The following is a 13444-nucleotide window of genomic DNA, read 5'->3' as shown; positions in this document are numbered from 1 at the left end:
TTACAAAGAGATTGAGCAGTGTTTTGAGTACTGAATGAAAATGAGAACAAAACTGATGTTAATTCATGTTTCTCTTGTGCAGTAATAGACTTCATGACATGTTTGTCTGCTGATGAGCTCTGCTGATATGACTTAAAGGATTAGTCCACTTTTAAATACACTTTTCCTGATAAATTTACTCACCCCCATGTCATCCAAGATGTTCATGTCTTTCTTTCGTCAGTCGAAAAGAAATGAAGGTTTTTGAGGAAAACATTCCAGGATTATTCTCCTTACAGTGGATTTCAATGGCTACCAACAAGTTGAAGGTCAAAATTACAGTTTCATTGCAGCTTCAAGGGCTTTAAACGATACCAGATGAGTAATAAGGGTCTTATCTAGCGAATCGATCGGTCATTTTCGAAAAAAATACAACCGTTTATGCTTTATAAACAAAATATCGCATTGAACGTACTTTCCGCTTCCGCATTCTTCATAACGCTTACGCTGAATGTCCTACGCCTTCCCTATTCAAGTTACAGAAAAAAACAAAACTGGCGCCGCGTTCGTTCCGTAAGTAGAATAGGGAAGGCGTAGAACATTCAGCGTAAGCGTTATGAAGAATGCGGAAGCGGAAAGTACGTTCAATGCGATATTTTGTTTATAAAGCATAAACGGTTGTATTTTTTTCGAAAATGACCGATCGATTCGCTAGATAAGACCCTTATTACTCATCTGGTATCGTTTAAAGCCCTTGAAGCTGCAATGAAACTGTAATTTTGACCTTCAACTTGTTGGTAGCCATTGAAATCCACTGTAAGGAGAATAATCCTGGAATGTTTTCCTCAAAAACCTTCATTTCTTTTCGACTGACGAAAGAAAGACATGAACATCTTGGATGACATGGGGGTGAGTAAATTTATCAGGAAAAGTGTATTTAAAAGTGGACTAATCCTTTAATTCAGCTCTCTGTGTGTCTTTCTCGAGGCTCATGGTGAGAAGCTTGGAGCTGTCAGCTTATATTTATGTCTGGAACAACTTCCGTTTATTGGAGCTTCCCTGGGATTCAGCTTGGACGTGGTGGCTTGCGTTTTTTGGTGTGGACATGGGATACTACTGGTTCCATCGATTTGCCCATGGTATGTGGATATCCTGCCAAATGCACTGCTATTATATCCGTCCATCTGCTTTAAAGGAGTTCGCTGAATGTAAAAATGGAAGGTCGTAACATTCCAAATTTTACAGGGTGTGCTGCTTTCTTCTTGTGAATTGTAATGTTTTTTTGTAAATGTAATTATTTGATCTAGTACTAATAGCATTTTTACACCTTTCAGTTCCAACTGGAATAGGAACCATTTCAATCTCCTTCCATGCAGTTTATAGGCTAGTGATACAATGACAAAAAACAAAAAAACTCCAAAAAGTGCCATAAAGGTGGTCCATATGACTTCTGAAGCGGCATAGTAAGTTTTTGTGAAAAACAGACTAAAATTTAGATCATAATTCACTAATAATTCTGACAAAATGAGCTGAGTTTTTCATGGCGATAAAACTAGCTTTTGAACACATTTAAAGTGCTGAAGGAAGCATTATTTTGTTCTATGAAGTCATATTTGTGGATGTTAGTTTTATGCTCTTGCCATAATAGCTGGTTTAGTTCCACGATAATGTTGTTCAGACCCCTTGTGTCTTCGAGGATCGTATGTCTTGCTACTTTTGCGAGTTCATAACTTGGAAAAGCAAGTAACTGATGACTGTTTTTGATTTACCTCAGACTCTGTAGAATTTTTGAAACACATTTATATACAGTATAATCTTTCTTCTATCCAGATGTGGAAAATGCATCTTAGATGAAATGCTTTATCTGGCCTTGCATATAAAAAATATCAATCTGTCAAGAAGTAGGCGATTGCAAAAGACACTTATGTTTGCGTAGCATGAGAGTTCAGGCCGTGTGTCCAAACAGAGGATAACATTGTCACAGCTGTAATCTTTGAGTGCTGTGGTGTTTTTCTTCTTTCTTCAATAGCAGCCCTTCACAGAACAGCATTGCCAGTTAACATACTTTGTTACCATACTGTAGATTGTAAATCTGCTTCTCAGCAGTTCTCTGTCTTGCTTTGTATGCTGGAGAAGAAGAAAGTGTAATCCTACTTTTGGTTTACCAAAGTACAATGTTACAGGCTGATTCGTTTTTTTTTCCTCAAATACACATTGCTCAATAATTTGCCCCATGTCCTCTTCTGTTACACAAGTAAACATCCACACTGTGTTAGAGGCCAGGGCATTGACTTCAGTTTCTTCTGAATGAAAAAGTTAAAAGCAGGCCACTGGCCTTTGCTTCTGAAGCATGTTTACCATATGCTACACCAATTCCATCCATTTGGGATTTAATGTTGATACGATGGCAGGGCGTTTTTTTAAATTACATCTCTCCAGACTTCACTTGAACCCCTATATAAAGTGATGAGGTGCTTGTGGCTGTCATGTTATGTTTTCCATTGTCCCGATCTCCTGCTCTGAGTCGGAAATGTCATTTATGTCAGAGGTCTCCTGTGCCCAATTTGTTCTTTTTTGAAGTCAGAGGAAATTATTTGTCTAGTTTTCTGTTCCATTGCTGTCCAAGATGACTTCTTTTGGATATCATATGGTTATAATTCATAAAAGACCCAGACATAATGGTCTTTCTTCTAGTTCTTTAGTTTAGCCGTTATATCTTAGCATCCAGAGAATATTACTGACAGAAGAATCAAAAAAAGAGAAGTACCAATGGCAATTGCATGGGACCTAATGGTTCTGATTCTGTTTTCCATTCTTAATGAGCCTTTTGACAGTTTTATTATGAAGAACTCACTCAAAAGAGTCATTTGTTGATTTAATTGGACTGCTCTGGTCATGTTTTTTTCCAACCACTTAAGGGCAATTCAATAGAAAGTTGTGTATTGCTTCTTGTTCAAAATGAGTCTTTATGCTATTTTGAGCAAGAAACAGTTTTCTCTATTCCCAAACCTAGACCAAAGTGTATAATGACAGATGACAGTCATGACAGTTTGAGATGATTTTTGGGATAATTAAAGCTGCAGTCTGCGATTTTTTCCTCTTTGTCGCCATCTCTGTTTGAAACCTGCAATTGCAGTCATATGCGGAACAGTTATCTGTACGTGCGTCGTGCCTCGGCACAGCTCTTCAGCGCGGATGAATCTAATGTTTGCTGTCAGTCACCGCACCGGTGTGGATACTGTACTTCAGAATCACAGATTCTACGTCTTGAAAGTATGACCAATATTAGAATTTTCACTGGAAATATCAACTGAACAAGTAAGTAACATTTCTGCCACTTTTGTTCTGACCAACTGAGGGTAAAGGCATTAGGCCTACAAAAATCGCGCTGCCAATGATGATTAAATCTAACGATCGCTTAGCTCGGATCATGCCAAACCGTGCAAATTATTAGTATTGTTATACTTTGTTCTCAAATCGTTAATGTTAACAACATCAGCATTACTATGACTATGTGTATATTAGTGTTACCTGTAGATTTCAATTTCTGTAGCCACTCCACAGTCCAAAGTCTTTTGCTTTTTGACTACAGGTGAATCTCCAGATGTCACTGATGATTGTCATTGAATCTTTCTGGTTTACAATCCACCATCAAAATGAAAAGTTTAATTATTTCAGCTGCTGTGAGAACAGATTATAAATGATCCGCTACCAGCAGCATCCTCACATGATAAAACCGACTAGCCTGGACTCCTTCCTTTCTGTTTACGGACGTGACGTAATGACGCACAGAGGAACTGCTGCATGCTCAAATTTCCCGTGGAAATCCACCATGTCGCTCTTATTTTAAAACATTATTACAAGCTTACCGTTGTGAATCGAGCTAAGATAATGAGATAGATTTGAAGACTGGCTGGTTATGTACTTGCTCAAAAATTGATTTTGGATCATTTTTAACCAAAAAAAGTTACGGACTGCAGCTTTTAGATAATCCAATATTTAGGATATGGCTGTCCTGTCATATAATTATAATAATATATCGAAAAAGTGTTAGAGAAAGTAAGATACATTTTTCATTTATCACATTAAAATGTTCTAGAAATATGTAGAATCTGATTAAAACCATGAATTATCTTCAAGTCCTCAAATTGTTTTTACCCTGTTAAACTTAATTTTCCTAGTTAAATAAACATTACATAAAAAGAGAGACCAAATACAATTCTGTTTTGTATTTTTTACACTATGTAATGTTCTATTTATTAAAACCAAGAATAAATTTCATGAAGTTAGTTATGCATTTTTACATTTTACATAACTAAAGGCAGTAACAATTTAAACAATATTTATTATTTGTGAATTAATGTTAAGCTTTTCTTTTAATAGCTTATTTTCAGCAGTCATCAAGCTTGTACACACTGATCACAGACACGAAGATGTACCTATTAATAGGGCTGGGCGATATATCGCATGCAATTGTCACGCGCATTTCGTCAGTAAAGCCGGTTCCCTGATTACCGCTAAATCGGCATCACCTGCTTTCAAATGGAGCGGCATTTAATAGACAGAGCCGTAGTTCACTGACAAGCCACGCAATATCACGTTCATATTGCAGATGAATCGCCTTCGATAATGAATGCGATATTGCATAGCTTGTCAGTGAACTACGGCTCTGTCTATTAAATGCCGCTCCATTTGAAAGCAGGTGATGCCGATTTAACGGTAATCAGGGAACCGGCTTTACTGACGAAATGCATGTGACAATTGCATGCGATATATCGTGCAGCCCTACCTATTAATTGCTCACTAAAAACCCCACAGTCATCATGTTTTCAGGCCATTTCACGTTTGATTTTGATGTGACATAAAGCGGTGATATCTAAGTGGCTGAGTTGTTTACTTACTTTTTAAATTAGTCTTCACATTAACTCCATCATTGTCTTTATTAATGCCGTTTCGAGAACGTGGACGAAAACAATAGCCGGGGTTTATCACATGAAACAATCATAACCGATCATATCTACTCATAGCCCGATGGAGGCGTTGCCTCCTGTCACGTGACTTTCCCCCATTCATTCTCAATTACCCCCCACCAAACCCAGTGCATGCTTTAGGGGGTCTGTTATAATTCAATGGAATCAGGGGAGGCAAGCTTCCTGCTATAACTTTACCTGTGGGTGTCGCTGTTGGACAGTGTTACTTTATAAAAACGAGTGACTTTTACACTTTTTGTAATATTTGCGTTGTTTTATTTTTGTAATAACGATTATTTTCTCATCAAGTTTTTTTGAGGAGACACGCCTTCTCTGAGGAAATGCCCCTGGTTCATTGGATGTATAATCTGTTATTTTCAATGGCCAGAAACCTGTGAGCAGCAGCTCTCTGACTAAACCACATGTTCACCTTTATTTCAGATTTCACTCCTGACCACTAACTTGAGAGGTTAACAGCTGGTCTTAAGGTTTAGCTAATGATCTCCGAATAGTTTTCATACTCAGTTTTGGTTCAGTAGGCGCACCGAAGCTTTTATCTAAAGCTCTATTCTTTTGGGACTTGTAAGCTATAAATCTTCATTCTAGTATGAAAAAAAAAACAATTTTATGGGCATAACAGCAGAAATATGACCACTATAAAACTGTACTGACCCTAATTAGTGCCATTGTAAAATGGGAACGATTTTTTGATCATTTTTATGAATTTCATTTTTCCCTACACAGGTCACAGGTCCTTTTTTGATACTAGGCATGCTGAGATCTGTTAAAAATGCTGTAATATCTATAATATAATATCTGTAGCATTTAAAATTTCTATTGTACAGTAGCAACCCAATATTTGCATAATTTATCATAGCTGTCCTTAATTGACATTTAAAACAAAATTCAAGCTTAAATTTAAGAATGATTTTTAAAGTAGTTTTTTTCCTTGTCTGAAGTAGCCGTTTAATATAGTTAGAAATTCATATCCTCATAAATCAAAGGCTGCGTTTGGCTTTGGTGGCTTTTGATGTTGTCCAGGCGTCTGCTTCTGCGTGAGCTATTTGCATGCATCCATTCTGCCCTCTTCTGTCATTCTCTGTCGCATTTTTTCCACATGTTGCCTTATTTTCCAATTGCCTGCAAACCTTTATTGCAACTCTTGGTGGTGTTTGGCCATTCCATGTCTTCCTCTATAGCGATGCCACACTCCACTGTAGCGGGGCTGGCTTTCCGACCGCACGGTCGGTTTTGGCAGTGTGGGCCAGACGAGGTTTATGGTTTAGCCCGATCAGGTTAATGGTCTTCTGGATCCTTTTTTTTTTTTTTAAACCTTAGACAGAGAAGTGTATTAAAATAGCTGCGGTCCCCAGTGTGCAATATAGGTAATACGGTCGTCTACAAGATGTGCAAGTTAACAAACTGATATTTGTTGCAATTTGGATAGTTGATATTTCAATGTTGTTGAAATAAAACGGAACTCAAAGTTGTATTTACATTGTTTACCCAGTGTGTTTTACTAGTGTGTGTTTTACCATCGGTAAACAACATAATCATAGGCACCACACTCATTGGCATCAGTAGGAGAGAGATTTGATGAGGCCAGCTCGATGACAGCAGTATTAGCTCATGTTTGCTTTGGTGCTCTCATGCAGGCAGACCAAAAGTGATTCTAGTCTCCATATGCTACTATTTCCAAAGAGCTCCACCAAAACCTCAGCTTAACCCTCCGTTGAGGAACTCTGAAGCAGCCCGATGGGCTTTTGACAGGAAGGCCACAGTGGCTGCTGCTGCATTAAGGCTCCATCAAGTTAGTCTTTCATTTCTGTCTCATGAGTCATGAGCAATGAAAGATGTATGGTGGGCTCCAGAAGTCTGAGACCACATTACAAAATTTGGGTTTCAGAATCTACTATATTTTAAACATGGAAATTTTAAGATTCTGGATTTTGAAAAACCTAAAACAAAGAAATGTTATGAGGTAAAATGAACGAGAACTCTGAATAAGATTTTTTCATCACTAATCAAGCAAAAACTCTTGTTTCACACAAGATACTCTTTGTATCCTTCTCAAATATTGTGCCGGAGAACACAATCATCAGGATTTACAACAATTTGTGGAGTTTGTGCAAAAGGGACAAACCAAATGTGACATTCTGAAATTCTTGTTAATTTAACTTTTCACTCAAATTGTTATGCTTATAATATATATGTATTGTAATACAAAAATGTATTTAATTAGATGCAAACAGAACATGTTTTGCAAGTTGTTTCTAGTGGACCCTGCTGTATATCTTCTTCCATATTTGTTCAGATTAAAAGTTCCTGTTTTTTTCTTTTGGTAAATGTTTCATTGCATCCTCAACAGTTTCAGAAGATTGATTCTCCTACAGTATTGCTCTCAGGCTTGAGTGCTTTTGATGGCAGACTCGCTTAAATAACCTTAGTTTTGGTGATTAGTTTGGCCTAAGGTTGCATTCTGTTCTTCCGAGATGTGTAGCATGACGTCCTTAGATTAATTACAAGTCCTGCAGGTCTTTGGATCTGGAGACCCACTTGTAAGCCCAACTTTTTGTGAAGCAACACGCATTTCATGTCCCTAATTCCCTCTCCTTTTCATTCACTAGAGTCACATAGAGACATTTGAATAATGATAGTTTGGGAAACTTTTGGTCCGTCCAAGGAGGATATTGTCTGGGTTTCTAAGACACACTTTTATCTGGTGTGCAGTCTAGCAGAAGTGTCATATTCTGTCATTCATTTTACTTTATTTTGAGGTTTGGTTGAGGTTAGATGCTATAGGTTTATACAGGGGGCAGGGAGCGTCATAAAGCCGGAGAGAAACTATAAACAAGTTATGGAAGGCATTACGTAATGTCACATTCTTTATCACCTCACCACGTTCAATGTTTTTCAGTGGGAAAGGTGTTTATGGCACTTGAGCCAATGGGTTTTCCAAAAGTAAACTTTGATCATATTAGACATGGCATTTTGTGGCTGTCATCATTGGAAGTGCTTGGGGCAAAATAAGTAAATATTATGTCTGATGTAACCTTGTAAAGATGCACAGAGGAAGGTTATACAGAAGGTTTGACTTTATTTGCACATTTATCATTTGTAACTGGAACCGGAAAAGCTATAAAATCTCCAGTAGCAAAAGGTTGCAGTAGCACATATGTTTACATATGCAACCTCCTAATATCAGGTTCAGGATACAGTAGTGGCACACGTTTAGCGTTTACGCAGACGGCGGCAGTTGTCAAGACAAACAGATCACGTCAATGCCGCCACGGGCTGTCCCAAAGGAGGCCGGGACTGGATGTTATTGTTTTCAAAAGGAATCCTCTTGGTGGAAGGCGGCGGGGTTTAACCCCAGGCCACGAGGGCTTCATAAATCTTCTACTGCCTCTGGAAGTCCCCGGCCGAGCAGGTTGGAGGGCGTACAAAAGAATCGAACCGGCCAGGATGTGGAGCCAGGGCTCAAAACGAGCGCCCCCGGGACACTGCAATAATATCAACAATGTCCAGCAAATCAGCCACTTGTGTTTATAGGCAAGTGTGTGCGTATGTGAGTTTTGGACAAGGCCAAACCAAGCCAAGCCAGTCTGAGGGATGTCTCTTGCTGTGTCAAAGATTTTGTCCTTCAGGATAGGAGTCTACGTCCTCCACCATATGCCATGAGTGAAGTATGACTAGAAAAAAAAAAAAAGATTTTCCAATTAATTGCAATATTCATTTGAACTTGGTTTTGATAGCTATTCTTAAAAGTAAAGTATGTAGTTTCTGCAACACTAGTGACTAGTCGCGTTGCGCCTCCCCCAACTTAAACATCCCAAATACAGCTTTTAAGAGTGCATGTAAAGGTATTTCCTAACAGGTAAAGCTAGGCTACCTGCAATGAAAGGTCCAAAATGTTAGGGATACTTCTATCTGTGTTGTTAAGTGTCATGAGTAGCCATTGATTAGGCTAATAGCACTTTGTCTAGAGGGAATGTGAGCATCTACTGTATTTTATAATGAACCCATCAGTGTTGGGCTAACGCACAAGTTATGTAATCAGATTACTTTTTTCAAGTAACTAGTGAAATAACGCATTACTTTTAAATTTACAACAAAATATCTGCGGTACTTTTTCAAATAAGTATCGCAAGTTACTTCATTCTCCCATATATTGACTGACAGCTCTCCTGTCTCCATGTTGAGAGAAATTAGGAGTAAGTGCAGAGGCGTTGTGTGCACTGCGTAAACATGATGGTTATTCTAGACTAGTTCTAGACTAAGGCTGCGTCCGAAAACTGGAAAATGCTGCCTTCTGAGGACACATTTCAAGGTAGGAAGGCATCAAGGCACGTCCGAATACAATGTTAGCTTCACTTCCTGTCTCATGAGATACCTTCCTCAGATCGATTTTTGAAGGAAGCATAGATGTATCCTTAGCTGCCTTTGATATCCCACAATCCTGTGCTTTCCATTCTGTGACAGTTGAGCTAGAAAAATAAAGATGGAATCCGAAAGTTGCGTTTGCTGCTCATTTTGTGTATAAATGTACAATTTTGACCAACGTATTTCAATTTTGATATCATTTCTATTGATAAATTACTACTGTAATAATTAAATATTTGTTTAGTTCTCACCAAAGCTCGCACTATATTGCTGTAGATCATTAAACTGTTACGCTGCCTCAGAAGTCTGTCCGAAATCAGTTTCGTGAGGTATCTTCATGCACAAACGCTGCCGTACAAGTCATTCTCTTATAAGAGAGCGAGGCAGCAAGACAGCTACCTAGGTTTTCGGACGCAGCCTAAATGTGAGCACACATTTACTCATTTACTTGTCCTACATCCTATTCTTCTGCACTCCAGAATGGCAGTACAGCTGAAAGGTTTGTTTAAGCTGCGCCCTCTACTGTACAGGCGTGAATTTGCATTTCCTTTAGTCTGAAGCTTATTCATTTCACTTTTGGTGTGAAAGGGCCTTTACATTTGCCAAAAATAGAACTTTTTTGTTGTTATACAAAAAAACAAACAGCCCAGCCCAATTGATAAAAAGTAACGCAAAAGTAATGTAACACATTACATTTAATAAAAAGCAACTAACTCAATTAGTTACTTTTATAGGGAGTAACGCAATATTGTAATGCATTATTTTTAAAATTAACATTCCCCAACACTGGAAGCTCATGCAGCATATCTGCACAGGGCATTTTTTGACATGATATGCGCTATTATGCTGAACACATCAAAGTAATCATTATGAACTGGTACATTTGTCTTTCTGAATGGGTACATTGTAGCATCACAATGCCCATTCACATGTGACCTGTTTAATCCTGCAGTTCAAAATGAATGTTACAAAATAAAAAATGCAGTGTATCACAAAATTATATCAAAGAAAAAATAACTTCTATTGTGTTAGTAGGCTGAAAGTAATAACATAGCGCAACCAGTGTAGTCTGATTCAAGAACAAATTAATTATTTTAAATCTATTCTTTTAGTGAATAAAAAACATACAGTACAACTTGTGATTCACAAACAAATTCGATTATTTAAGTTTACGCAATATTAACAAGTTGTTTATTAAATGATTGTATAAGAGCAATATCGCACCTGCATTTGCACAGTTTTTCCATGATTATTCATGTGTAGTGTAATTCAAAATATACCACTCTTTTTACAAATGTCTTCTAGCAGTGGTTTTGACTGTGAGCAAAGACATTGTGAAGTATTGTGGTGACAGACATGGGTTTGCTTGCCTCAGCTGTCTGTTTGTGTTGGCGTCTTTTGTTCGCTGACAGCTTGTCCACTCTGCCCAGACGTTCACAGTTCATTGATAACCTGAGTGACATGGCATGCAGTCTCTCGCCACGCTGAGGCTCAGCGAGGCCCGTGGCATCATGTGGGGCCAAGTCTAAGGGGTGGCACTAGAGCTGAGGGACTATTCACATGTTAGATGAAAAGGGAAAAATCAATATTTAATGCATGTGATGAAAAGAACTTGACTGCCAAGTGTTCTTGGTCTCTTATAGTTTTTATTAATAGGTTGTTTGAATGTGCACGTTTAGCACATAAAAATACATTAACACATTTACAACTAGAGAGATTTAAAGGGATGGTTCACTGTTTTTTTTTTCTAGGCTTGATTGTGTTTATGGGGTGCAGTTTAACATGTCTTAATCCTTCGTTTAAAAAAAAACAGTGTATTTTTCAGATATTTTACCTTAATTCTACACCGCTGTTTCTATTGTCATTTGAACGGCTGGTTTGGCTTCCTGGTTCTATGAAGACCCTCCCTCTGAAATACACAATGGGCTCAGATTGGTTAGCTGACCCAGTGTATTGTGATTCGCTGAAGCGTCCAGAAACACCACGCCCCTTACCATTAGTTGTTAACATCTGCTTTGGTGGAAATGTAAATAATGGCATCTAGATTGCCGTATCAAATTGAGCCCGAATCAGACCCAGATAGCAGTAATGATGAAGAGGGTCAAGCAGAACCTCTGCAAGCACGGCTTTTAAAGGACGTTTATGAATGGTAAGTATTTATGTTTGTATTTGTGTGAAAGTGTTTAGATATGCTGTTGTAAATGTTACTGCTGCTTGTTAGCTTTCTATATACAGTTTTTATCCTGATTAAAGCTTTACTGTAGCTGAATACATGACTGAGTAGTAGCATTTTTGTAAAGGCATCGTTTCATTTATAGCATGAACAACTGTTTGTCTATGAACATAGAAGTTTGTTGGTGTTTGTTGGGATTTGATGTAGAAGTATGCAATAGAATTTAGCTAACCGGCTAGCAAAGCAAAAACGCATTGGTCTTTGTTTACGTCCTTCATGCAACCAAAAAATAAGAAACCGGAGAACATTCAACATAATTTTAATATAAAATAAAAAAAGAACAAAACGAAAGTAATGCCGGTAGACCCTCACGGACGTCTACTGATCACACAAATATAATAAAACATAAAATAAAGTCCAGGCCTGGTCCTCTCTCATCCTTCAATGTCGTTGCTTCCCTTTTATGCTTTCGGAGCTCCTCCGTGAGAGACTCTAGACCGGTGCAACGCGCAGCTAAAGCTCATTATCACTCGCGTCACCGGCCTCGCGCCGTTCCCTCACGGCTCTCGCCCGCCCTGCTCGTCACAAATACATTTTAAAAGATATGTACAAACAATAAAACATACTTACATGTAGTATGCACTAGGGATGGGCGATATGGCCTAAAAAAATTATCGCGATAATTTCAGGTATTTATTGCGATAACGATACCAATGACGATAATATATACATATCAATTTGACGGACAGTAAAAAATCTATCATAATCAATTATTACCCGTCATTTTAATTTTTATATTATAATGATAAGACATTTGATAGCTTCTGATTTCATACACATTTTCATTTTTATTCATGAACTTGCAGGATAAGTTGATAGGCTTTCATCTTGATAGGCTTTTCATTTTGATCTCGCTTTCATCTTGAACAGCTTCATCCTTTCCTCTTTGCAGAACGAAATACATGAAAATATGTTGAAAGACACAGTAGCTTACCGAAATCGTCAGTGTTGCAAGCATTTTCACTTAACATTAACGTTATGTTAACTTGTACCTCAGAATTCGTTTGATAGTCAGCAAGAAAAATAACAAAACGAACCATTTAAAACAAAACGAACTAGATTAGAAACTGATTTATGTAAGTATAAGTATCACAACTTTATTATTATAAAATATACCTAAACCGAGTGCTTGCCTGTGTGGTGAATCATTTTATTCTGGAGACTGAACTCGCGCTTTGCTGCCACACTGGAGCGCACTCGCCACCTACTGGACAGGGGTGGGAATTACATTTACAAGCTACATACTACATCAGCCTCAGTAATCTGTCAAAATGACGGACTGCCTTCATATTTTTTTCCGTCATTGCTAAAAAAAAAAAAAACCGTTAACGCGAACTCTGATATATAAATATATATATATTTCACACGACCGCGGTGGCGCGGTTGTCATGCCGACCGTAAGAGCCCTAATTGTATCAAAAAGTAACAATCCCAACTATGTCTTCAGATAGTTAACAAAATATAGCTGTGACGCAGCTCTCCGTGTACGCGCTTCGGATGAGTACACACAAATCTCCTCACAGTGCGCGCGAGTTCTCTTTTGCGTCTTACAGTTGAATGTTTAAAGTGGCAAGGTTTAAATGGGTTTAGTTTAAACACAGATAGCAGCGTGAGATGTTCAGGTCTCACCTGCACTCGCGCGCTATCAACACCCGGGTGATGACGGCGTGAATGACATACGGCTCACTCACTGAACATTTGTTTATAGTGATTATTATAGTTTGCTCCGCATCTGATTTTCTATAACCAAACCAGTTCCAAATTGTGGCGGTAGCTCCTCGCTTAACAACAAACTGCTCCTCAGCCTCACATCTTTTTAGTCGTGCTTGTTTTAACTCCGTGCGTGAACAGTGAATCGGTCTCGCACGAAACTACGTCA

General features: G+C 38.2%; 1 protein-coding gene across 1 annotated transcript in view; it reads left to right on the top strand.

Annotated features, from left to right (window-relative positions):
• The window catches only part of agmo (alkylglycerol monooxygenase), a 49510-nt gene that overhangs the window by 8956 nt on the left and 27110 nt on the right, over positions 1 to 13444 (top strand). Inside the window, exon 3 of the mRNA XM_048160962.1 lies at positions 967 to 1118. Coding sequence (XP_048016919.1) covers positions 967 to 1118 — 152 coding nt within the window. The remainder of the gene's footprint in view (positions 1 to 966; positions 1119 to 13444) is intronic.

This window comes from Megalobrama amblycephala, linkage group LG16 (assembly GCF_018812025.1).
Source record: "Megalobrama amblycephala isolate DHTTF-2021 linkage group LG16, ASM1881202v1, whole genome shotgun sequence".
Lineage (NCBI taxonomy): Eukaryota > Metazoa > Chordata > Actinopteri > Cypriniformes > Xenocyprididae > Megalobrama > Megalobrama amblycephala.
The sequence above is the reverse complement of the archived record's forward strand: the minus strand, read 5'-3'. Positions and strand labels throughout refer to the sequence as shown.